Raw genomic sequence first — 26,840 nt, 5'->3', positions numbered from 1 at the left:
AACACCTTCCACCACGTAGGTCAGGCAACAATCTTTCTTTTTCTATAACCGTCCCATAAGTGTCACCTGGGCTGGTCTCAAGAGACAGAGAGGAGTTAGAAAACAGATGCGGGAAGAGTGTGACTTAAAATTGCAAGATACACACACTAGAGCTGAAAGTATTAATAAATAGGACGAGGCACAGCGGAATGTCGGAACACAAGTGACAGCTCGAACGCCCCTACCAACATGCGACTGTTAAAATCTCTGCAAAAGGAGACCATGTTTAGGGCAGTCACTCACCAAACCCCGTGAAGCCCATGGTGACCGCCAGCTGCGGGTCTGGTCCCGATGCGTCTGAGCCTGTCATTTGAGAAAGAGAAAAGGGAAAAGGCCTTATCAGAGGGCGACCCCAGCGCCGCCCGCCCTGCCCGGCCCATCCTATAGGTGCTCGCCTCACTGAACCCACCATCGCTGGGTCCCGGGCGCTCCATGCTCGGCCACCCTCCAAGAAACCAGCAACAACCACTGCAGGCACAGCTGCCGAAGACTCCCGGCAAACCGGGCAGGAAGTATCGCCTTCAAGCGTCAGCGTCGCCGCCAAGGCCAAGAGAGGCGCCTTGCGCGGAGGGACAGAGGCCTCCATGGGCAGCGCCGCCCTAGCGGGCTGGCGATGTATAAGCGCCACGGAGCCAGGCGTCCGATTAAACCCATCTGGCGTTTCTATTGACTCTTTTTGCTTCCTAAAATGCATTTACCGACCAGGTGACACTTAATCCTCAGAATTCTAAGGATGGCTTCAAATGTCACATCACAGCTAACCTTTAAGAAAGTTTTGGTATGCTGTCAGAGAAGAATATTCACAAGTGTCTATAAATGTTAAAATACTCCCTTCTCCAACTGTGTAACTGTGTGTGACGGACCTTTGTCAACAAAGTGATGTCTCTGCTTTTTATAAATACTTATATAAGTATACGTATACTTCATATACTTCCACTAAACAACATATAACAACGGTCATATGAAAATCTAGCTATCTCTTATTTAGCCAAACATTTAAGGGATCTGCAAAAATGTAAAATAACACCATTCTTTTCATTAATGGCTTAGTTTTACAAAATGACAATTTTTCGTAAAATGTGTTCTTTACAGTAACAAGGATTAGACATTATTCTTTTAAATAACTTACTTTTAAAATTTCTAATTTTTATTTATTTGGCTGCACATTTATTTGGGTCTTTCAGTTGTGGCATGTGGAATCTTTAGTGTGGCATGCAGGATGACCACTTATTGAGTTGGTTCAAATATAACTGCAATTCGGGACCATGAATTTGAAATCATTATAACTAGCCTCAAACATCTTTATAATCAAAATAAGAACAATTACAATCTACACATTTTTGCCAATGAGAAATAAGTTCCTTTGTTCAGTCGCTAAGTCTTGTCCGACTCTTTGCAAGCCTATGAACTGCAGGACACCAGACTTCCCTGTCTTTTACCATCTCCTGGAGTTTGCTCAAACTCATGTCCATTGAGCTATCCAAACATCTCATCCCTGTTGCCCCCTCTTCCTCCTGCTCTCAGTCTTTCCCATGACTTCAACTGTGAAATTAAAAGACACTTGCTCCTTGGAAGAAAAGCTATGACAAACTTAGACATCGTATTAAAAAGCAGAGACGTCACTTTGCTGACAAAGGTCCGTCTATTCAAAGCTATGGTTTTTCCGGTAGTCATGTGTGGATGTGAGAGTTGGACCATGAAGAAGGGTGAGCGCCAAAGAATTCATGCTTTCAAACTGCAGTGTTGGAAAAGACTCTAGAAAGTCCCTTGGACTGCAAGGAGATCAAAACAGTCAATCCTAAAGGAAATCAACCCTGAATATTCATTGGAAGGACTGATGCTGAAGTTGAAGCTTCAATAATTTGGCCACCTGATGCAAAAAGCTGACTTACTGGGAAAGACCCAGCAACACTGTTCGAAAGCCTCAGTTCTTCAGCGCTCAACTTTCTTTATGGTCCAACTCTCACATGCAAACATGACTATTGGAAAAAACATAGCTTTGACTAGATGGACCTTTGTTGACAAAGTATTGTCTCTTCTTTTTAATATGCTGTCTAGGTTTGTCATAGCTTTTCTTCCAAGGAGCAAGCATCTTTTCATTCCGTGGCTGCAGTCACTTGGAGCCCAAGAAAATAAAGAATAAAGAAAATAAAGAAACAATGTTTCCATTGTTTCCCCATCTATTTGCTATGAAATGATGGGACCAGATGCCATGATCTTAGTTTTGAATATTGAGTTTTAAGTCAGCTTTTTCTCTCTTTCACCTTCATCAAGAGGCTGTTTAGTTCCTCTTTGCCTTCTGCTATAAGAATAGTGTCATCTGCATATCTGAGGTTATTGATACTTCTCCCAGAAATCTTGATCCCAGCTTGTGCTTCATCCAGCCCACAACATTTGGCATGATGTACTCTGCATAGAAGTTAAATAAGCAGGGTGACAATATATAGCTTTGACATACTCCTTTCCCAATTTGGAACCAGTCTATTGTTACATATTCAGTTCTGTTGCTTCTTGACCTGCAAACAGGTTTCTCAGGAGGCAGGTAAGGTGGGCTGGTAATCTCATGACTTTGTGATCCATACAGTCAAAGGCTTTAGTGTAGTCAATGCAGCAGAAATAAGTGTTTTTCTGGAATTCCCTTGTTTTTTCTATGATCCAACTGGATGTTGGCAGTTTGATCTCTGGTTCCTCTGCCTTTTCTAAATTCAGCTTTTACATCTAGAAGTTCTCAGTTCACACACTGTTGAAGCCTAGCTTGAAGGATTTTGATCATTACTTTGCTAGCATGTGAAATGAGTGCAACTGTGTGGTACTTTGAATATCCTTTGGCATTGCCCTTCTTTGGGACTGGAATGAAAACTGACATTTTTCCAGTCCTGTGGCCACTGCTGAGTTTTCCAAATTTGCTGGCATATTGAGTGCAGCACTTTCACAGCATCATCTTTTAGGATTTGAAATAGCTTAGCTGGAATTCCATCACCTCCACAAGCTTTGTTCGTAGTGATGCTTCCTAAGGCCCACTTGACTTCATATTCCAAGATGTCTGGCTCTAGGTGGGTGATCACACCATTGTGGTTATCCAGATCATTAAGACCTTTTTCATATAGTTCTTCTGTGTATTCTTGCCACCTCTTCTTAATATCTTCTGCTTCCGTTAGGGCCATACAGGTTCTGTCCTTTATTGTGCCCATCTTTGTATGAAATGTTCCCTTGCTATCTGTAATTTTCTTGAAAACATCTCTAGTCTTTCCCATTCTGTTGTTTTCCTCTATTTCTTGGCATAGTTCAGTTGAGGGCTTTTTTATCTCTCCTTGCTATTCTTTGGCACTCTGCATTCAGATGGGTATATCTTTCCTTTTCTACCCTTCTACTTCAGTTAATACTATTCTATAGAAAACAAAGTGATACACTCAGGTTTTTTGCCTGCGTCCTTGCATGAGGACAGGAGAGTTTCCATCAGAACACGAAAGTTGTTTCAGTTTGATATTCCCAGCACAGGTACAATGCCTGACGCAAATTAAGAATCCCACTGCTGTAGATGACATGTTGGGTGTCTATGTGTTACTCGCCCCATCGTGTCACTCTTTGTGACCCCATGGAACTGTAGCCAGTCAGACTTCTCTGTGCGTTGGATTCTCCAGGCAAGAATACTGGAGTGGGTTGCCATTTCCTTCCCCATAGGAATTTTCCCAACCCGGGGATCGAACCCCGGTAAAACACCGCAGGCGGATGTTTTACCATCTGAGCTACTAGGAAAGCGTGTTGGGTGGCCTATTCTATACCAGCCCTACTGTGTGCTGGGGATGAAACAGTGAATTGGAATCATCTGCTTCCCCTCTGCAATGAGAAATAAAGCAAGGCATCAGATCTCTGCACCCAGTGAAGATTTCGTAAACATAAATTTTCACGGTGACGTACCACAAAATCAACTGGTAGCAACACGGAACTAGAAAGCCTGATTTACACCGAAATCCATTAGAAATGTAGCGAAATTTTGGTTTATGTGTAAACTTTTTCTAACGGTTACCAATTCCTATCCACTCTCATCTCAGAAGTTATTTAGTAGTGAAGTTGCTCAGTCGTGTCCGACTCTTTGCGACCCCGTGGACCGTAGCCGGGACCAGGCTCCTCCGTCCATGGGATTTTCCAGGCAAGAGTACTGGAGTGGGTTGCCATTTCCTTCTCCAGGGGTCTTCCCAACCCAGGGATCGAACCCGCTTTGTCGGCAGACGCTTTTACAGTCTGAGCCACCAGGAAAGTCCGAAGTTACTTGGAGCACCAAACAAGTTGACACGAGACTCAAACAGGTGCTGTTGCGGGTTTCCGCTCCCCGAAGCTCGAGGCACCCGGATCCAAGCGCGCGCTGAACCCACCAGAACCCGAGCCAGTCTGCGCAGTACCCGCAGTAACCGGCTCCCACTCACCCGGCCCCTCCACCCTCTCCACCCCTACGGACCCCGTCCCCTTCCTCCCCTTCCCTAGGCTCCCCCCCTCCCTTTCCCTCCACCTCTGTCTCTCCCTTTCTCCCAGACAACACCGACTTCCCCCCTACCGCTCCCCAAACAGCCGCCTCCCTCTCACTTAGCTCCACCCCTAACGTCCAGCCCTCTAACAAGTTCCCGTTCCCAGCTGCCAAATGCAAGCTTCAAATTCCCCACCCGATGAAGCGGAAGTGCGTCATGCACTGGCGCCGCGGCCCTCGTTTGGCGCGCGCGCTCTAAGCTTTGGGGCTGAGCTAGCGTCTTGGGTTTTCTCTTATTTCTCCTTGCTTTTTGACTTTCTCCGGTCGCTCTTGCCTTCGGTTTTGGATATGCCGTCTTCTTTGCTGGGGTCGGCGATGCCGGCCTCCACGTCGGCCGCAGCCCTGCAGGAAGCTTTGGAAAATGCGGGGCGGCTCATCGACCGTCAGTTGCAAGAAGACCGCATGTACCCGGACCTTTCCGAGCTGCTCATGGTGTCTGCTCCAAGTGAGTGATCGTTGCCCAATTGGTGACTGTTTCTCAGCCCAAAGGACTCTCATCTGACTCCATAAATAGGTCCCATCCCCAGGGCGAATGGGCGAAGACGTCCTGAGATCTAGGGCGCTCCTGTGGGTTGCCATTCCATTCTCCAGGGGATCTTCCCAACCCAGGACTCAAACCCGGGGTCTCCCTCATTGCAGACAGACTCATTACCGTCTGAACCACAAGAGAAGCCCTAAGGGGGGAAAAGAGCCCATTTTCAATTTTTTCCTTCTCTCACCCTCCATCACAGGCAATTGAGAGGTTGGGAACGAGGAGCAAGCCCCTATTTGAGGCAGAAGAGGCAAATATTTTAACCTTAACGAGCTTCTCACTACCTCCAGATGTTTATCGCTAAGACCGGATGAGGAGGATCACCTGATCCAAGTTTCATCTTTGTTAATATCTCGTATCACTATTGGAGTAAAACCGAAGAGCAAACGAAGTTAATTTGGAAGTTTATGTTCGCTGAAAGAAATGCCTTCTTATATGTAGTGTTACTGTAATATGAAATTCTGAAGGGTATGAAAAAGAACTACAGGCGGAATGAAGGAAGGGGACAGGGAAACAGGTGATGATGGGTGAACAGGGAGGGTAGGGCAGATTTTGTGCCAACAAAAGACAGGTGTTTGTACAATATTCTGTTTAATGGTGTTAAATGAAGGTCAGGCTCCTCAAGGCACATAGAATCACACAAGTTGCTAGAAAAGAAGTGACCCCCGTGTGAGGTGGAAATTGGAGAAAAGTAGAGGAGAGTAAATAAGTACAACGTTTTGTAAGCATGAACCAAGTATTCTAAGCAGGATAATTCCCAGGTGACTTAGTGGTGCAGAATCCCCTGCCAGTGCAAGAGATGAGGGTTTGATCGCTGGGTTGGGCAGATCCTCTGGAGAAGGAAATAGCCACCCGCTACAGTGCTCTTGCTTGAGAAATCCCATGGACAGAGGAGCCTGGCAGGCTACAGTCAGTGGGATCACAAAGGAGACAGACCGGACTTGGCAACTAAACAACGAAAATATTTGCAATGTAAACCTAAAAGACAGCTCCTGCAGTTTAATAAAATTCATTGTCTTATAATCAGAGAAGAGACAGGAACAAAGCAAGGAGTATTTATTCCTGACAGTTACTCACCAGTGGGCTTGCCTTGTAAGAACCAAGTGACCTGTTAGCAGCTCTCATTTTGAACAGCACCACTCCCTTTGACCTCCTTATTTCTGAAAGCAAACTGTTAAAACAGTCCATATCTTCTTGTCTTCTCTTCATATCTCACCCCAGTCCAACCTGTCCACCTTTACATACATCTACCTCTCTAACCAAATCTTTCCTTCTTCCATCCTATTCTTTACACCCTTGTTCCAGTTTTACTGAATTTAACACATTTACTATAATAAGAGACCCCCTCTTAAATTTTTCATGTATTCGTCATCATTTCTAGAATGTTCTTCTTTGCCTAATAAGCTGTTCTTCCAGGCTCCATTAAATATCACTTTCTTTCTGTAGGCTTTCACAATTCCATTCTTTGTTTTCCCACTGTCATTTAACATTTAACATGTAGCATAGTATTCTACATGTAATGTATGGCTGAGTCCCTTCATTGTTCACCTGAAGCTATCACAACCTTGTTAATTGGCTATGCCCCAATTATAAAATGTTTTTGGTGTTCAAAAATAAAACTTTAAATTAAAAAATAGTGAAGTGTCTCAAAAAATTATATTTTAATATTAAATAGAATGTCTTCATTCTATTTGCTTCAAAAGATACGTTAGGGAAGAAGTGGATAGGACTGATACATATAAAACATGACTGGGCATACTACGGGTGATTTTTGAAGCTGGATACTCTACATAGGGATTGACTGAATTTGTTCTCTAGTTGTATAAATTTTTAAATTTTTCATAAAATTGTTTTATATGTCACTTGCCCCCAACATCTTTGTATTTTAGAGAGGCAGAAAATAGATGATCAGTCAGATCTAAAACACCTTGTTCAGGACTAGAAGGGAATAGACCACCCTACTCCTGCCCTTAGTGTCTGGGCTTTAGAGGAAGAGAAGAGTTGCCAGTTGAGAACACTTTATAGAGTAGTTTGATTTCTCTCTCCCCGCCCCCCCAATAAAATATTGCTTTTGTGGTATTACAGACATACCTCATTTTATTGCTGTTTGTTTTATTACACTTTGCAGATACCGGATTTTTGTTTTTGTATTTTTACAATTGGTTTGTGACAACTCTGCCTTATCATATGATGGTTAGCATTTTTTAGTAATAGAGTATTTTTTAAGTTAAGGTGTATACATTTTTTTTTTTTTTTAAACAATACTGGTGCATGCTTCAGTATAGTGTAAACATAACTTACATGCACTGGAAAATAAAAAAATTTATGAGACTTGCCTTCTGGGGATGTTCATTTTATTGCAGTGGTCTGGAACCAAACCCACAACATCTCTGAAGTGTGCCTGTTATTGGTGAAGGGGGTGGGCTTCCCAGGTGGCTCAGTGGATAAAAAATCCGCCTGCAATGACAGGAGACTTGGGTTCGATTTCTTGGTTGGGAAGATGCCCTGGAGGAGGGCATGACAACCCACTCCAGTATTCTTGCAGGGAGAATCCCAGGGACAGAGGATCCTGGCAGGTTACAGTCTATGGGGTTACAGAGTTGGATGCAGCTGAGCCTGCATGCATGAGGGGATGGGGGAATGCGTGATGGGAAAAGGCATGGGTTGATTTTAAGTGGGAAAGGAAATGCTGTTTTTTCCCCAGTCAGTATTTTGTTTGTTCACGGTTGTTTTTATCTGTAAAGCAGTTTTATAATTTTTTTTTCCCATTTCAGATTAGTCAAATAATAGAAAAACACTATTAATTATTGAACTAACCATTTCTTTTCTTACAGAGACAAGTCTTTGTTAAAGACTTCAGTGTTGAAACCAGTAATTGCACCCCATCTCAACACTGGAATTGCTTAGGCCTCCTTTCTGTCAGATCAGAACCATTTTCTCTATATACCTTTAGAACCACCAGACACACAATTTTATTTTTGTAGCCTGCAGTACTTCTGCTTGCCCATTTGATGCCCAGTACATTGTTATTTTAAATAAATGCTTTGTTTCTTGTTTTATTTTTTGTAGATAACCCCACTGTTTCTGGCATGTCAGATATGGATTATCCCCTGCAAGGACCTGGCTTGCTGTCCGTACCCAACCTTCCAGACATCAGTTCCATCCGAAGAGTTCCTCTCCCTCCTGAGCTTGTTGAGCAGTTTGGACGTATCCTATTCCTTTGTATTAACTATTTAAAATATTTAAAAATTAGTATTCTCATTATTACAGTTCTTGTTTTGTGTCTAATTAGTGTTTTGTGTACAAGTTCTTGTAAGGATTTTATTTAAAATACTTTTAAGTACATGGGTAGTTTGCCATGTGCCTAGAAAATTTCATAATTGAATGTTGAAAATTGAGTCACATTTTAATTGTTAAGGGACATTGAGGAGAGTGAATTGTTTACAATTAATTCTGCATTTTTGAATGACATATGGTAAAGTGATATTTTCCTATTAAGTAGGGTGGGGAAAGGAAGTTTTTACTACCATGCTTTTTCAGTTCAAAGGCCAATGGTTTTTTTTTCCCCCTGTGTTAACATTTAAAACTGGGAAGTGGCTCTGAAAATATTTGAGCAAAAAATTCCAGGTATTTCCTTCTGAAAATACACCCCAAAAAGTTTTTGGTCTATTTTCACACGTATGGGTATCTTAGTTTATTAGTGATTGCACTTCCAAGGGTTACAATAAGAATCTACACCTAAGAGTATAAGAAACTGACAATGCCCTCTTCATAGACTGAAAAGTTAGAGATTTCTTATCTTCTAAAAGTAAGATTTTATTTGCTTTTCTTAAAATGTAGCACACCCTATTAAAGGACTATAGAGTTATTTGGTAGGAATCTTTTATAAAAATCATTCTGTAACTGTCATGTTAAAGACATCAAGATCCTATATAAAAAGTTTAAGACTTTCAAAAGTATGTTAATCTATTGAGAGTGAAAGGATTTCATGCTTCAATGTGACATAGAAAAGAAATGAAAAATTATGGAAAATGTAAAAATAAATAGAAAAATCTAGTAAAATCTAATTGATATTTTCCCTTTAGTTTTCACTGTCTCTCTGAGACTTTGTAAAATAGTGTTACTAAATATATAATACTTCTTATCTTTCACTCTTCTCTTGCTTAGTTTCTTAATATTCTTTAATCCTCTGTTAATACAAGAAATATTTTCTTTAATTAGAAAATGATTTTGTTTTCACAGTTTGATTGTCATATAATTACATAAATCTTGGTCTATTTTTCAGTTTTTATGAGGATTGTATATAGATTGTCACCTAGCTATGACTTTAGCTTAACAAGTGTTTTTTGTTTTTTGTCACTCTCTCATACAGTTGGAAAAACTGGTCCAGTAAAACAGTTTTTATTGTTAGCTCAATATTACTCAGAATCAATATTTTTTTTAAAGTTAGTAATGGCAAAAACATTACATTTGTTATTTTGTGTATATTTTAAATGGTCAGGTAGCCTATTTAGAAATAATAAATTATAAGTATTTCTGTCATACACTATGGCTTTCATTAAACGCTTTGGAAATAAAGATGTTTCATTTGCTCTTCCTATTGAAGAATGAATAGGTCATGGTTTTTTAATTATGTGGTTTTATATGATTTTAAACCCAAATCTTTTGAAACAAGCTTAAGGAAGACGGGTTGAAATCATTCTTCCTTACATCCACACCACCGCAGACATGCAGTGTAACTGCATGATGGGCGTGTTCCCTCCCATCAGTAGAGCTTGGCTCACCATTGACAGTGACATATTCATGTGGAACTATGAAGATGGGTATGTATTTATGGCTGGTTTGCTTTAGCATGATGAGAATTTAAATTATCTTTATTGCAACTAGTAGTCTACTCACTAGAAGCTGCCTGGCTTATCTTTCATCCAAGTCAGTGCTTCTCACTATACATACTACCTGGGGATGGGGTTAAAATGTGGATTATGTTATGCTCATTCTGAGTAAGACCTAAGGATCTGCATTTGTAACAAACTCCCAGGTGATGCTGGGGATCTGGGTACCACTCTGAGTAGAAGTCTGTTTCCCAAACTGATACCCTGTAGTAGAGATAGTCTGTCACTGATTCTTTGAGAGATGGTGTGACTTTTTTTTTTATTTGACATTTTGAAAGACCTGTTTTCCCTGCATATCTATGTGGAGTGGCAGGGTGTTAGTTTATCTTAGCAGTTGTGTTGTTATTCTGTGGGCTTGACCTTGTGTAAATTAATGTATATAGAAGGGTCTGGGTGAAGGCCCAAGGCATTCTTGCTTAAATAAAATTTATCGATCTGCTGCATTTTTTGTTTTTGTCAAGGGCCTTTTCTTTAGTTGCGGGGATGGGGCCTCCTTTAGTTGCAGTATGTGGGCTTCTCATTGCAGTGGCTTCTCGTTGCAGAGCACAGGCTTTGGTGCATGCGGCTGCAGTGGTTGCAGCACGTGGGTTCAGTAGTTGCTACTCCCAGGCTCAGAGCACAGGCTCAATCACTGTAGCGCATGGGCTTTGTTGCTCCATGGCATGTGCCATCTTCCCAGATCAGGGATTGAACCTGTGTCTCCTACATTGGCTGATGGATTCTTTACCACTGAGCCACCAGGAAAGCCCTGATCTGACGGTTTTACTCTTGGAAGTTTGGAAAAGAATTTTTGTCTTCCATTTCTCCATCACATTATCTTTAGGTTAGGGGCGAGATAACCAGAGGAAGTTCTGTATATATAGTTATTACTCTTGCTCGTAAGTAATTAATGTACTTGTTAGAAACACACATGTGTCATTGAATCAAAACTGATACTACTTGAGAACTTGCAAGTTAACTAATTTTGTTGGCTGCGGTTTTTTTTTTCCTTTAATTTAAATTTTCCTAGCTATTTTTATTGTTGAAATGGTATATGTCATAATAGCAGTGATATAATATTGTGATTATTCTTCATGTATCATGCACATTGCCCCAGTTTGCTATATTACACATATATATTCATTTTTGCACTAAAGAATAGAACCTCTTCATTTAGGCATTGAGCTCTTCAAGAAAACCTGAAAAAAAATTACAAAATGTATAGATGTGAGAATAATTTAATTAAAGTGGGTTTTTGTGTTAATGAAAATTTTTATATTTCCGTTGACATCTAACATCCCCATTTAACAACTACATTGAGTTTATCACGGATCAGACACCATTGTGTGCTTGAACGGTATTGAATAAGATAAGCATAGTCCCTGCCCACATGGAAAGTCTGGTTCAGCCTTACTGTGTATTCTTCTGAGAGGGTCTTCTTGCCCTTGCCACAGCAGTAGATTGCTGTTACTGCTGGAGACTTGCAAACCTGGGGAGGATATTTGGAGTGGAAACCAGCATTCCCCCTTTTCATGGTTTATGTGTAGCTTTAGGCAGACCTGCGTGCCGAGGTCTTGGAACTGAAACAGTTCTGTTTGCTGGTTCTATAGTCTTTTTTGTATATGTATATATTCTATAGTTTTAAAGAGTATTATAAGATAAAAGCTTTTCTTCATGTGTAACATGTTTTTCTTCTAATATTGACAGAGGAGACCTTGCCTATTTTGATGGGCTTAGTGAGACTATTCTTGCTGTGGGGCTTGTGAAACCAAAACCTGGTAAGAATTAAAAATAGAAAGATGAAATTATGTTTGTGTATCCTTGGATTCCAAATGTTTTAGGACTGTTGGAGATCATATTTTAGTTACTAAATTTCCTGTTGAAGTTTTGTTCTGAATTACTTCTAATTAGAAATATAAAAAGTGATTAGGAATATTTAACAGTTTACTCACTTTTTAGTATAAATGAGTCTGCCTTCAAAATTGTTAAATTCTTGAATTTTATCTTACTTTTTGTTAGTCTTTCTTGATTTACCTGAAGTTTTTTGCATTATTCATTTTTCAATAATTACTGAATATAATGTAAAAAACCATTTTTAGTCTGTGTGTTTTTTTGGTCCTGGTAGCCCATGGCCATGAGAACGGAGTACAGAATAAATCCTAAGAGAATTCACAAGCATTGTTTAACCTAAAACTAATTTCACCTTCAGTAGGCTAGGTGTTTTATCATGGCTACTGACAAGCAGAATTGATTGACTTAAATTTAATATACATCTCTTTAAAATACATCTCACTACAGAAGGAAATAATAGATGAGATTTACTTGTTTACAAGACCCTAGTAGGAATTTTTGAATCATTTGAAATGTAGCCATTTTGAAATTATACTAATTGACATAAATGTATTTCCCTTACATAGAATTTTATAGTAGCCTTTGCTGTGCTGTATGTTTCTGTATTTTGTTTCTTCATTGAAAAGCTTGTTCATATGAAAGTCAACAGTTGTTCCTGCCCTCTATCGTAATAAATATTAATTGTCCATCTTAAAACAAATAGTTAAACTTTGTTCTACTCAAATGTAATTTTCAATACAAAATTGAAATGGCATGGTCTTTGATATGACAACAAAGGTGTTATCTTTGGTAAGTTTTCATAAATTTCAAGCTCCTTTAAATCAAATTCTGAAATATTGGGTGTATTTTGAAGTCATTAAGTAAAAAGTCTGTCCTTCAGCTTTATTGATGTGAATCTTGAAACACAAAATTGTGACCTTTGTCCCCCTTGGTATTCATCAGTGAAAGTAAAACCAAGTGATGGTAGAAGCTTTGTTATGTTTTCTGACATTTAACATCCAAATGAATATATATAAAGAGATGTCCATTATCATAAGATATATTTGCTTATAAATCTTAACAGTGGCACACTAATTGTTTGATATTATAGTATGGAGAGTGATAATTACATGTACCATTCCATACCACTCCAGACTTTGTAAATTTAAACAGTAGTTTAGCATGAATTAAGATTTTAATATTTTGTGCTTGGTTTAATGCCTTCTCTGAATCTGAATTTATCTGACTGTGATACTGAAACTTATTTGATCTATAAACTCATTTCTGTGTCTATGAATTTGACTATTCCATGAACTTCATATGGGTGGAATTATGTAGTATTATCTTTTTGTGACTGGCTTGTTTCACTTAGTATGATGTCCTCAAGGTTCATCACTATTGGAGCATATGTCAGAATTTCCTTTTTAAGGCCTAGTAATATTCCACCATATATACATACTACTTTGTTTATCCATTTATCAATTGACAGTCGCTTGAGTTATTTCCACCATTTGGGTTTTGTGAATGGTGCTATGAACATGAATATAGAAGTAGAAATTTTTCATTTTAATAAACCTAAACTGTTTTATAATTAACCTTCATTTAAATATCATTAAATACTGTAGTGTTTGTTTCTAAGTTTTTTTTTTAACTACTATTTGCTTATTTAAATGATCGCAGTAATGTTTTAGCACCAACATTAAATTAGGTTCACACTTCTCATACGCTAGTTAATCTATTGTGTTATTTCGTCACTGAGTTGTGTCCAATTCTTTGCTCATATTAAAGTAACAATATTCTGTTAATACTTAAATATTGGGTATTTTCCAGAAAATAGTCCCTAACTCATGTTTACTTTATCTTAGGCATCTTTCAACCTCACGTACGACACCTCCTGGTTTTGGCAACCCCTGTGGATATAGTGATTCTTGGACTCAGCTATACTAATTTGCAAACAGGTATAGCAACTCACATGTTGTATTTTTTTTTTTGATAAAAATATGTTGCCCAATTTAATATTATAATTGAAAATTAATTTTTTTCAGTGAGTTAACTTTCTGAGCTATTTGCTCTTAGGAAAATAATACTTTCCTATAGATATAGTATTTTTCAGATTAGTAACTCCACAAAAAAATTATTTTGGATTATTTGCCATGTTAATGTACCTTTCTAAAATATCCAATATAAAGGAAGGGTAATAGAAGAGAAATAGTTGCCACTAGTAATTTTTCAATAATGCCTTCAATTTCTTTTTTTTAAGTGGCCATTTTAACATATGAAACACAGAAATATACATTATTCTTTCCCTTAAAGTAAGATGCTATCAATTAACTTATTGCAAAAACATTCAGTGGTTTCTTTTGCATTCTAGTAACATTTTAGGTAAAATAATGTTGAATTTCGGAGACTCCAATGAATGAATATTGGGAGAGTAAGAGATAAATAATTAGTGATTATTACTGCCATATCCCTAGGCTTTTTTTTTTTTTTTGCAAAATTTAATACTTTGGTTTAGTTTTTTTGTTTGATGTTTTACTATGTTTTCTATATATATGCTATATATTTTATATATGTTATATATACATACTGAAGATTCTATTTTAACATGAATTATAAAATTGTTTATATCAGACTATAGTAATTTTAAAATGTACATTTTACATACATTTTTGAAAATTTTTAGCATATCATGAATTCAGTAAGAACATCAATCCTGAAGATAATACACTGATTGAGTTAAACTTTTAAAGAGTTCGTAAAGTGATTCCTATATTCTTCCTTTAAAAAAAATAGGTTCTGGAGTTCTCAATGACAGCATGTGTGGTGGAATGCAATTGCTTCCAGATCCCTTATATTCTCTTCCTACTGATAATACTTACCTTTTAACAATAACTTCCACCGATAATGGCAGAATTTTCTTGGCTGGAAAGGATGGCTGTTTATATGAAGTAGCATATCAAGTAAGTCTGGCATTTATAAGCATTTTTTTTTCCTCCCTCTTGATGGGGTATGGATTGATGAGCTTTTGTCTTTATTTTCTAATTATGTAAGTACATTAATATATTCTTATGGAAGGTGGTCAAACATACAGTTTAAGTTGTAGCCGTTCATGGCTACACTGTATCTGTTAAACCCAGTCCTCTCTCCAGAGGTAACGACCATTATCCGTTCTTTTACATGTTTTTGTAGAACATGATACATAACATCTTTGAGTACTGGAGTGGGTTGTCATTGTCTTCTCCGATTGATTACCTATAAATATATTTTAGAATATCCATACGTATGTATTTGTGTGTATACACATATACACACACTTAGTGTACTTCTGTGTGTGTTTTTACTTGGATTATTGCCTATGTTTTGTTTCATAATTGACATTTTTTTTTCCTTTGTTGTTTTTTTGCCAAGTTACATGGTTTGTGGGATCTTAGTTCCCCAGTCAAGGATTGAAACCAACCCCATCAGTGAAAGTTCATGAGTTCTAACTACTGCCCCGCCAGGGAATTCCCCATAATTGGCTTTTTTCATTTAATTTTGTCTTGAAAGTTTTTCCTTGTCAGTATCTGGTAGATAGATAGCTGTTACGCTTTGTGTTGATGCATGATTGTCCATAAAATGAATGTACATGATTTATTTAACAGCTCTTTTCTTTTTTTTTTTTTATCAGTTTGTAATAATTTTATTTTTTTTTTCCATTTATTTTTATTAGTTGGAGGCTAATTACTTTACATCATTACAGTAGTTTTTGTCATACACTGAAATGAATTAGCCATGGATTTACATGTATTCCCCATCCCAGTCCCCCCTCCCACCTCCCTCTCCACCCGATCCCTCTGGTCTTCCCAGTGCACCAGGCCCGAGCACTTGTCTCATGTACCCAACCTGGGCTGGTGATCTGTATTTAACAGCTCTTTTCTTGAAGGACTTCTAGGTTTTTATTACATGTTTCACAAATAATGATATAATAAGTGTTCTTCTGCAAGCCTCCTTGTACACATGTGTAGATATTTTCCAGTGTGGAGACTTTGAATTCTAATAGTTGTGTTGTCATGTATGTGTATTTCAACTTTTATGTTTTCCTTGTTCCCTGTTACGAATTGTAGACTCTGAGCAGCATCTGTGATTGTGTCCCTTTCCCCTCTCTCCTCACTCTTAACACTGGCATTTTCAAACTTACTAACTTTGACCTATCAGAAGAAAATTACTTGTTTTTTTATTACTAGCTGGGTTGAGGATCTTTTCATGTGTTTTGGGTCATTTGTGTCCTCTCTACTCTGAAATGTCTTTGCTCCACTTGCTTCTTTTATTCCCCTTTAACTATATTGTTGCCTTTTTCATAAGTTAAAGAGTAGGAAACTGACAAGACAAATGTTCTCATAGTCATCAGTCAGTCAGTTCAGTTGCTCAGTCATGTCCGACTCTTTGCGTCCCCATGAATCGCAGCACGCCAGGCCTCCCTGTCCATCACCAACTCCTGGAGTCCACCCAAACCCATGTCCATCGAGTCAGTGATGCCATCCAGCCATCGCATCCTCCACAGTCCCCTTCTCCTCCTGCCCTCAGTCCTTCCCAGCATCAGGGTCTTTTCCAGTGAGTCCACTGTTCCCATGAGGTGGCCAGAGTTGCCATACAACTAATTAATGGCAGAGATGGGATTAGAACTGAGGTTAGTTTTTTATGTTACGTTGTATCTCTTCCTTACCCAGTTTCTCTTGGTTTTGTTCACTATACAAAAAGGTTCTGTTATAGATTTAAGTATGGCAAAACTCGATGATTGAGGGGCAGACTGTAGATTATGATGGGGGTGGCTACTATTTTTTAAATGTCCATTTAGCAGTAGTGGGAAGAGATAAAAATACCTCTATCCTATGTACTTTTGACACTTACAAACTATGGCTGTTATTTCCTTGCTTGCTTTCAAATAGAAATTTTTAAGATAAAGTGAATTCACTAACATAGCAGTGTTGAGGTTGCTGGAATAGACATAGCTGGTTTTTTTTTTTTTGTTTTTGTTTTTAGACATAGCTGGTTTAATTGAGAGCAGTGATTTTAGTTAAATACATTTTTTAATTTTTAATTATAGGACTAATAAGCTCAGTACTTACTTTGAGTAGTATGTCTTTATTTACAGTTATTGGTATTTCACTAAGATTTGAGAATGCTTGTAAACATGGGTATATAGTAGTTGCTGTGTTGGGGGTACCTACCTACATTTACAGGTCTTCTTTCATTTTTTTTAAGGCAGAAGCAGGTTGGTTTAGCCAGAGATGTAGGAAAATAAACCACTCAAAGAGCCCACTTTCTTTCCTTGTTCCTTCATTATTGCAGTTCACATTCTCAGAAGATGGTAAGTAGAAAATACATTCAGCAAACAAAAAACTTTAACAAATTATTGACCTAACATTTTCTTAAATTCTCATTCTTAATTGAAAAAAAATTGTTGTATATTTTTATGGTCTTTTAAAGGGAAAAGGGATGATAAAACAGAGACAGCGTGAGTTTTAGTACTAAATTCCTGTAAATGTAGCACCTTAGAACATGTGTCTGCTACAGCTATGTGTCCTTAAACCAGCCATGTCTGTATGTGAGAGTTAGACATTCAGACATTTAATACATGTTTAGCCCCCTCTAAAAGAAGTTCCCAGCATAAAATGAATATATCTGAGTTTTTAATGAGAGATATAGTCAGGTAAAGTAATTTTTAAATGCTTCAGTAAGGTAAGATAAAAGCACCTAAAAATGTTAATATGACTGAATTTTTAAATTATTTATTTTAAACAATGATATATTAGAAGTTTCTTGAAGGAATAGACCAGGTAGAACTATTTTGCATGTTTTAGCATATAGTAAATTAAATGTTCATTAAATGTTTGTTAAAGGAAGGAATAATTTGAAACTTGGTTTTGGTTTGGCTTGAAAAATTAATTTAGAAGACAGAAAAACTTATTTATGATGCTATTAGCCCAGTCACAGTATTTGATATTTGTCTTTTTTTTTTTTTTTCACATGATGTCTGCCCTAAATGCTTCCTGGCTTTGTTCTGGTACAACTTTCCTAAGACTTATCTATAAAACAGCAGTTTTAATTTGTTGTAAGCAGCTACTGTGTCTGATTTGTTAGTCACTGGGAATTTTGTTTTATTTTAGATCCTATTGTTCAAATTGCAGTTGATAATTCAAGAAATATTTTATATACACGATCTGAGAAAGGAGTAATACAGGTAAGTATTAATATTTTGCCACCATATAAAAGTGGAAGAACATCCCTGTTTTCAAGAAAGAAGACCTAGTCACTGTTGGCTTTTCTTATGAAGTATGTGCTTTAAAAAATCTCAAACTACTTCTTGGTGCTCTGAATTTCTGAATGTTTTCATACCTATATGAACTAGCTGAATTAAAGGATCCCTAAAAAAGAAAAGATTATTTAAAAGATCACTTGTAAAATGTATACAGTGAAAGATTGTTGCAGAATGATTAGACGCGGGATTCTTGGCCTCCGGAGGAGACGAATTCAATCCGGGGCCAGAGACGAGGCTGGATCGCTCAGAGCTTTTGTGTAATAAAGTTTTATTAAAGTATAAAGGAGATAGGGAAAGCTTCTGACATAGGCATCAGAAGGGGGCAAAAGAATACCCCTTTTGCTAGTGTTAGCAATGGAGTTATATACTCTCCAATGAATCCAAAGAATGTCTGGATGTTGCAAAGACCTCACCAGACCCACTCCCATATTTACATTTTAAGATAACAGAGTTGGCTAGAAGGTTTAATCCAAAGATTGTCCTCAGGCAGGATACATTATTGTTATATAATCCTAAGGAATGTAGAGGAAAAAAAAGTAAAAAAAGTTTGTCCTTTCTTCCTCCTTGAATATTCCATACTTCTCTCTCCTTGGGGACCCCTAGACTTCTTATCAACCTGCCTAGGAACTGACTCTCTCAACAGTTTATAATCATGTTTAAGTGGGTATAATTTTTTATTCACAGGTGTATGATTTGGGCCATGATGGACAAGGAATGAACAGAGTTGCTTCAGTGTCACAGAATTCTATTGTCTCTGCTGCTGGTAATATTGCTAGGTAATATGTAACTTATTGTCAGACATTTCATTTGTGGGCATAATTATATTAGTTATATGCAGTATACTAAAACTACTCCCTCTTCAAAATATCTCTAGAAGCTAAGGAATGTTGGAGGAAATGACATTCTATTTTATGTTTGAAACAGTTCTTAGAGATGCTTCCTTTTGTTCTTAAGTTGGATGGTTTGAAACATAAGGCGGACTGGTTTTTCAGTGAAAAGCACACCTTGACCTGTGTTTTTCCTTGGAGTTTTAAATTATGCTCCAAATGGTCTGTGCAGGCATTACAGATATTATGACTAGAAAACCAGAATTCTCAAACTATGTCCCTGTTTGTAAGTATTCCACCCTTTAACACATCTACATAGTTTCGTTGGTCTGATAAGTGATGCAAGTACCATTTAGGAACACAGAATTTCAGAATTGTATTATTCTCACTATCTTCTTGGGAAAATTGAAACTAAGAGCTGTTAACGACTTGCCTGAGGTCTAAACTCCTAAATAAATGCTGAGACCCAGCCTAAAAGCCAAGTCTTCAGACACTGTAGACTGCTGTTTGCATGTCACAACTGACTTAGCTACAGAAATTTTCTTCACGTAACACCTCACTTTTCAGCTTCTGTTGTCCGTGTGTCTGGGTTACTGCTGCGGTCAGATATCCTAGTGGTAGCATGTTTTCTTTGCTCTTCAATGACCAAGAAATTCTTTAGGCAGACAATTTAAGAGTTTTCTTTTTTTTCTCCCAGTTTTTTTTGGGAGAGTTTTTCAAATCCATAGAAAAGTGAAAAAAATAGCATGATAAACACTGTTACACCCTCCACCTAAATTTACCAGCTGTTAACATTTTGCTTCATTTGCTCACTGTTTTGACCTATGTAGGGGCTTCCCAGGTAGCACTAGTGGTAAAGAACCCACCTGCCAATGCAGGAGATGTAGGAGATGTGGGTGTGATCCTTGGGAGGGGAAGATCCCCTGGAGGAGGAAATGGCAACCCACCCTAGTATTCTTGCCTGGAGAGTCCCATGGGCAGAGGAACCAGGTGGACTGCAGTCCATGGGGTTGCTAAGAGTCACGTAGGACTGAGCATGTGCACACACACATAAACACACACATACACATGACACATAAGAAAGTAAGTTGCGGGTGGAGAGGGAGGTGGGAGGGGGGACCGGGACGGGGAATACATGTAAATCCATGGCTAATTCATTTCAATGTATGACAAAAACCACTGCAATGATGTAAAGTAATTAGCCTCCAACTAATAAAAATAAATGGAAAAAGAAAAAAACTGGAAGCCGTACACCAATCTAAAATTTAGAAGTTCTCTTATAAATAAAGAATGGATGTTTGGGGACAGTTTAAAAAAAAAAGAAAGTAAGTTGCAGACATGACTTTCATCCTTATGTCCTTCACTTTCCATATCCTAAGCTCTTATATACTATATTATCATTACCACATCTAAAAAATGAATAATTTTATAATGTTCTAATTGTATAGTCCATATTAAAATTATTGTCTCCCACATCTTTCATAACTGTTTTTCTTTACATTTTTCTCCACGTTCAGTCATAGCTCATGAGCTACATTCGTCATTAGTTTGTCTCTTTAATATAAAACAGACGTCTTACTGCCCTTTTCAAATGTTAACATTTAGGAGGAAGGGGCAGGAAAGTTATTAGTAGCATATCCCAGTTTCTGAATTTGTCTTATTTTCCCTATTTATAGATTCAGGGTAATACTGTTTTAACTAGTATTACACAGATGATGTGAACTTCATAGAGCATTACATTGAGGTACATAATACCAGTTTTCTTTTTTTTTCCAATTTTCCTATTGATTGATTAACACTTGATTAAGATGATATTCACCAGAGCTCTCCATTATAAAGGTTCACTTGTTCTCCTTCTTAATCTTTGCAATGATATTTTAATGCTCCAAGAACAACTTGTTGTTGAACCACTTACCCAGTGGACTTAGCCCTCTCTTATGGTCTTTGAAAACAGGATTACTCTTAACATTGTTAGTATGAAAAACACAGAATCGAGGGTTTTTGTTAATTCTTGCTGCTGTTGCATTGCTTTCTAAAAACTAGTCTTAAACTATTTTAGCATATTTAAACATGTAAGAATCCTGGTGGAATGTGTTCCTGGTAATTTAATAGATACATTTAAAAAATAAAGTTCTGCTATTCTTTCTTCTAGGACCATAGATCGTTCTGTTTTTAAACCAATTGTTCAAATAGCAGTGATTGAAAACTCCGAATCACTGGACTGTCAATTACTGGCTGTCACACATGCAGGTATGTTGTTTTATTTATTTGTGTGCTATTACTGCGATAATTTTATAATCTTCAGGTTTGGAAATGTATGACTGGAAATGTGTTTCTATTTCTGTATCAGTTTTGTCAAACTATATTAATAATTCGTAAAATGAAGGCTTTTGAAAAATCAAAAGACTCCTCAGGCTCTGTCTTCTGATTTTATGGATGTAAAACCAGGCCTGAAAGGTAAAGTGGCTAATATTTAGTGACAGAGTCTGGTCTTAAAGTTGTAGACTCTTTCTGGTGAAATGTGTTGATTTATCTCCCAGTTCCAAGTGGTGTTGCCTTAGAAACCACTCCAGCTAGTAGAGTGCATGGCGACTTAAGATCAGTCAGGAAAATGAGATGTGACTTTAACAGAATTCTCTGTTTTCTATGGAGTTGCTTCAGTACCATGTGTACCTTGCGTCTTTTAGTTCCGGTTAATGACGGATGGTTTTATTCCATGATCAGGTGTAAGGCTATATTTCAGCACCTGTCCTTTCAGACAGCCATTGGCACGACCTAATACGTTGACACTGGTCCACGTCCGCCTACCTCCTGGATTCTCTGCATCTTCAACTGTGGAAAAGCCTTCAAAAGTACATAAAGCTCTTTATAGTAAAGGTAAATTCTGAAACTGTCAGATGGAATATTAGATGCTTAAAGTTTTTAAAATTAGATTGCCTTGTGAGGCATTTGAAAATAACAAGGAAACTTCCAATAAAATTCAGAAAATTTTGAATTTTTGTATCCAGGTTTTTTTTTAATTAGCTTTTATTTCAATTTTTTTAATGTCAATTTTTTCATTGACATATGTCATTCATATATATATACAAATACTGTAGTTTTTAACATCTTAAGTACTTTTTAAGTTGTTTTGTATATGAACTCACTGGTCAAAATCAGTGTTATATCCATTGTAACAGACTTTGAACTTTGTTTTTTCAGGATGGTTAGGAAAACTCGAATGACTTTTCTGATACCATTTGTATATGAACTCACTGGTCAAAATCGGTGTTATATCCATTGTAACGAGACTTTGAACTTTGTTTTTTCAGGATGGTTAGGAAAACTCGAATGACTTTTCTGATACCATTTGTCCATGTCTTCATGGATATGGAGAATTTTCCATCCAGGAATATGAAATTTTGATGATGAACTCTTGGATTCATAATTAACTTTAAAAACTGAGATTCTAATTACACATCAAAACTGGAAAAACCTGTGTGTGCTTTTCTCCAATGTGAAAAAGCATTTGTTAATTTATTTTGATTTTCTAATAATTTTAAAGCCTTTTCTGTACTTATTCTACAGTGTCTTCTAATATTTTATTTTTCAACACCCAAATGAAACTTGCCTTTACAAATGGAATTTTTTCAAATACATTGTAACATGCAGCTTCACAGCATATAATTGAGATACAATTTTTACATACCATAAAATTTAGCCTTTTAAATTGTACATTCTGGTAGTGTTTAGATTATTCACAGAGTTGTATAACCATCACTATTATCTAATTTCAGAATGTTTTCATCACTCCTAATGTTTCATCATTAGCAGTCACTCTGCTAGTTTCTAATAAGAAGTCGTTTTGCCATCCTTATGCCAATATTCCACTGTGATTACTATTGCTTTGTCATAAGTTTTAAGAGTCCCATTTCAACATTTTTTTTTCAAGATTCTTTTGACTATTCTAGAACTCTTTAATTATCATATAGATTTTAGAATCAGTCTGTCAATTCTGCAACTAAAGAAAAGCAGATGGGATTTTGATTGTTGAAAATATAAATCAATTTGGGAGGTATTCCCATCTTATAAATATTGCTTTCAAATCCATAAATGTGGGATATCTTTCTATTATATTCAGTTATGTGCATGATACAATCAAATTTCAGTTTTTCAAACCTTATACACTAATTTTAAGAAAACATTTTCTTGCTACTTGATATAAACTATTCTCAATTTCTTACAAGCTAGTTACATAGCTTAATAATTAATTAGGATCCCATCACTAATTAATTAGGATCCAGCCAATGGACTCAAGGTTAATATCACTAAACTCAGAATGAAGGGAGCAAATTAGTGGGAGGAATTGGAACTGAGCTTAGGAAAGCATATTTCAAAACCAAACTATAATGTCAGCTAATATTTGCTTAGGTAATTCTCTTATAGTACATTTATCTCTGCCATTCCACTAGTAACTTCATCATTTTTATTCATGGAGTATTTGAATTAACTAGTACATGAACTCTATTTCACTGAATATTACATACCATTGATTGTAAGTCAACAATTTTTTATGTACTAAATACTTTCTTTAAATGTAATAATTAAATTAATAAGCTCATTGTAAACATATATTAACTTTAGAAATGTACAAATAATTTGTATTTATCTGGAAGAAATAACATTTACAGTCTAGAACATTTAATGATGCTACCCTAGCACTGATTATATGTCATTTTAGAGGATTTATTTTTTGTTTATTTTGCAACTTGTTTACTTATAAAGATTAATATGTATATTTATGTATCCATACTAATGTTACTAACATTATTACGATTATTATGGAGGTGTATTTGACATCCTATAATGAGATTTTTGTGTATTAAACTTTTAGGTATTCTGCTGATGGCAGCGTCAGAAAATGAAGATAATGATATTTTGTGGTGTGTCAACCATGATACGTTTCCTTTCCAAAAGCCAATGATGGAAACTCAGGTGAGTTATCTTGAGAGATTTTAAAGAACTTATTACATAATTCTAAGTGAAAAACAAAATTATGAGAAGCTTTATCTTTTGATTTATTACTGTTTGCTTCTAATAATCTTATATGATTAGCAGTCTTACTGAAAAGAAGTATATACTGTTAGTTCTTTGTTTTTCCTCTCTAAGATAAGAAGTCATTACGGTACTCAGTAAAAAAATCTTTAAAGAAAACATTGGAACCCATTTAGAATATTTTCATAAGGTACCTGAAAATACATCTTTCTGAAATTATCTTTGTCCCATTTGAATATATTATATTTTTAGTTACTATGAGGCCATCTAGTTTAGTTATGACTTAGAAGAATTTTATTTTTATGATCTCTTTAATTTGTAGTTCCGTCTAAATGTTTAACTTTTTTCTTTTAATTATAGAAAATTTCAAACATATGCAAAAATAGAAAGATAAACTGAACCCCACATTAAGGAGTTACCCTTCCCTCCATCTTGTTTGATCCCTTTGTCCAGCATATACAAATGTATATACACAAACATATAATTGTGTGTGTTTTTTTTCATAATTGTGTTGTAAAAGTAAATATTACCACATACTCCATGAAGTCAATGGAGAGGTCCTGGGAGAAAGATGTGGCCCCCGCCTATCCTGGCCCAGCACCAACCACACCTGGGCCATTCATCCCAGCCCTGAAGGTGCTGAGAAGAGGCAGAGATGCTCACTCCTCTAGTGTCCCCTGTTCCACTTCCATCTGTCCTCCTAGATGCGCTAGCATGGCTCCTGTTACCTGCACCTGGAGGCTGTCGATCAAAGCAGATCAGCCAACCCCCACTAGGGTCTGAATGTCTGAGAATCTCTTTGGAGCCATCTCTTTAAAGGCATTTTGGCTCTAGTTGTCACTGGCTGCTTTTGGTCATTCTCAAACTGAATCCTCTTGTCAGGTGAAGTGGGAAAAGTTGTGTGTAGATGGGTGGACAAAGATCCCAATCCTAGGAAGGGGGAACATGGTTTGAATGAGCTCTTCCAAGTTTCTGATATGGCCTAAGCAACTGGGTAAAGGCAGGTAGGTATAGAGACAAGGAGCACCTTTCTCAAAATCTTTTCTTTATCCTTTAGGATTTACTGAGCACTTACTGTATGCCTCATTCTGTGATAGACTATAAGGACTCAGAACTCGGGAAGATATAAACCCTGTCTTGATGGGAGCACAGTGTTAGGGGGTGCAGGTTTGAAATCTGGCTCCATTTTCTCAGGGCAGTGACTCAAAGGACTTAATATGTCTCTGGCCCTCAATTCCCTCATCTATAGTAGTTTTAATATTAATAGTACCTACCTCTATGGGGTGAAAGTGGGATTAAATGAGTTCATGTGTTCAGAGTGCTCAAAATACTACCTGGCACATAGGAAATACTTGATAAATATTAGCTCTTATTTGTTTTTGTTTCTAAAGTAGGTACTATACATCATATCACTTCATCTGTATACTTGAGTTCTCAAAAATGTGGACTTAAAAAACAAATGTAAATCCAGCTCATGAACATTAATAATCAAATTCTAGTCTCCCCAAGACAGTTGAAAAGACATTAGGGCAATGGAAAAAATTCTATATTGACTGGGCATTGGATTGTATTAGAGAAATGTTAATATTCTTACATGTTAGAATAGTTTTATGGTTATGTAAGAGGACATCCTTATTTTTAAGAGATGAATGCAAATATTTTAATATTTAATGGTGACATGGTATTCATAACTTTCAAATAGTTCAGTAATTCAAAAAATATAGGAAGAAATAAGAAAGCAAATATGGCAAAATGCTATCAATTGTTTAATCTGGGTATCAGGCATACATGGACATACAGTGTACTTTCAACATTTTATTGATGCTTTAAATTTTTTATAATAAAGTATTTTAGAAGACCAAGATACTTTTTTTAAAAGAATATCTTAGTTTAGAAAGCAAATATAACTTCAGAAGAGAGCAAAACTATGTGTTAGGAAATTTGAGCACTGAACCTACCAGTGTAGATCAGTTCACTCTGGAAAGAAGGTAGAAGGTATATAGTCTTTGGTTATTGAAAAAATTACAGTTATAGTATATACTATATATAGTTTATCTTAAGAAAAATTTGCCTTTTTCTTCTAGTATGAAAACATTATTTACTGTCATAGAAGATGCTCAATCAAAATAATAAGTATTAAAAAATTAAATACTGACTTTTGAGAATATTCATCCTAATGTATTATTAATTTATTAAATCCTACATTTATTCAAGGATTGTATCCTTTTTAGAAGATTTTGCTTTATGTAACTTTTATTGTACATAGACAAAAATTTATTTCTTCTACATAGATGACTACTCGTGTTGATGGTCATTCCTGGGCTCTTTCTGCAATAGATGAGTTGAAAGTAGATAAGATTATCACACCCTTGAATAAGGATCATATTCCAATAACTGACTCACCAGTTGTTGTACAACAGCATATGTTGCCTCCCAAGAAGTTTGTTCTCCTCTCAGCACAGGTACGTGCATATCCTGTTAAGGTAGAGACAAAAAGAAGCCATATTTAATGTTTTTGTCAAAGTATTCTGCAATAGTTGCTTCATAGAGTCATTTACTTAAGCACTTACGAATGTTTACTCTTAAAATATTCTTAAGGAATAGTTATAAATACCAAAAATGCAACAAAAAGAACTCACTCTTTATAAAGTAGTATACAACATTTTTTAGTATTTATTTTTTGAGTAGTAATGCATTGACAGAATTCCAGTAGTAAACTGAGGGGTATACACAATAAAATCTCCCTTCTGGTTTGGGTCCCCTCCTTACAGACTCCTGTGTCATCAGAATTTGTATCTTTCCAGAGATACGTTATAGATACACAAATAATACAAATATATTTATAAACAAATAATAGCATATGTACCGCTTTTTATGTTTCAAAGAT

General features: G+C 36.6%; 2 protein-coding genes across 3 annotated transcripts in view; one reads left to right on the top strand and one right to left on the bottom strand.

Moving 5' to 3' along the window:
• The window catches only part of WDR70 (WD repeat domain 70), a 276,786-nt gene extending 276,220 nt beyond the window's left edge, over nucleotides 1-566 (bottom strand). Inside the window, exons 1-2 of the mRNA XM_070476595.1 lie at nucleotides 449-566; nucleotides 283-342 (exon numbers count right to left, since the gene is read on the bottom strand). Coding sequence (XP_070332696.1) covers nucleotides 283-342; nucleotides 449-473 — 85 coding nt within the window. The 5' untranslated portion in view covers nucleotides 474-566. The remainder of the gene's footprint in view (nucleotides 1-282; nucleotides 343-448) is intronic.
• A 3,886-nt stretch (nucleotides 567-4,452) lies between these two features.
• The window catches only part of NUP155 (nucleoporin 155), a 54,005-nt gene continuing 31,617 nt past the window's right edge, over nucleotides 4,453-26,840 (top strand). Inside the window, exons 1-13 of one of the 2 annotated variants that reach the window (XM_020901634.2) lie at nucleotides 4,453-5,006; nucleotides 8,163-8,300; nucleotides 9,820-9,916; nucleotides 11,672-11,742; nucleotides 13,660-13,752; nucleotides 14,588-14,754; nucleotides 17,036-17,141; nucleotides 17,941-18,014; nucleotides 18,777-18,868; nucleotides 21,072-21,169; nucleotides 21,644-21,796; nucleotides 23,793-23,893; nucleotides 26,245-26,415. In XM_020901634.2, the coding sequence (XP_020757293.1) occupies nucleotides 4,676-5,006; nucleotides 8,163-8,300; nucleotides 9,820-9,916; nucleotides 11,672-11,742; nucleotides 13,660-13,752; nucleotides 14,588-14,754; nucleotides 17,036-17,141; nucleotides 17,941-18,014; nucleotides 18,777-18,868; nucleotides 21,072-21,169; nucleotides 21,644-21,796; nucleotides 23,793-23,893; nucleotides 26,245-26,415 (1,692 nt within the window). In that variant the 5' untranslated portion in view covers nucleotides 4,453-4,675. The remainder of the gene's footprint in view (nucleotides 5,007-8,162; nucleotides 8,301-9,819; nucleotides 9,917-11,671; nucleotides 11,743-13,659; nucleotides 13,753-14,587; nucleotides 14,755-17,035; nucleotides 17,142-17,940; nucleotides 18,015-18,776; nucleotides 18,869-21,071; nucleotides 21,170-21,643; nucleotides 21,797-23,792; nucleotides 23,894-26,244; nucleotides 26,416-26,840) is intronic. The other variant, XM_020901633.2, reaches the window with a different exon arrangement.

Source organism: Odocoileus virginianus, chromosome 14, assembly GCF_023699985.2.
Source record: "Odocoileus virginianus isolate 20LAN1187 ecotype Illinois chromosome 14, Ovbor_1.2, whole genome shotgun sequence".
NCBI classification, from domain to species: domain Eukaryota; kingdom Metazoa; phylum Chordata; class Mammalia; order Artiodactyla; family Cervidae; genus Odocoileus; species Odocoileus virginianus.
The sequence above is the reverse complement of the archived record's forward strand: the minus strand, read 5'-3'. Positions and strand labels throughout refer to the sequence as shown.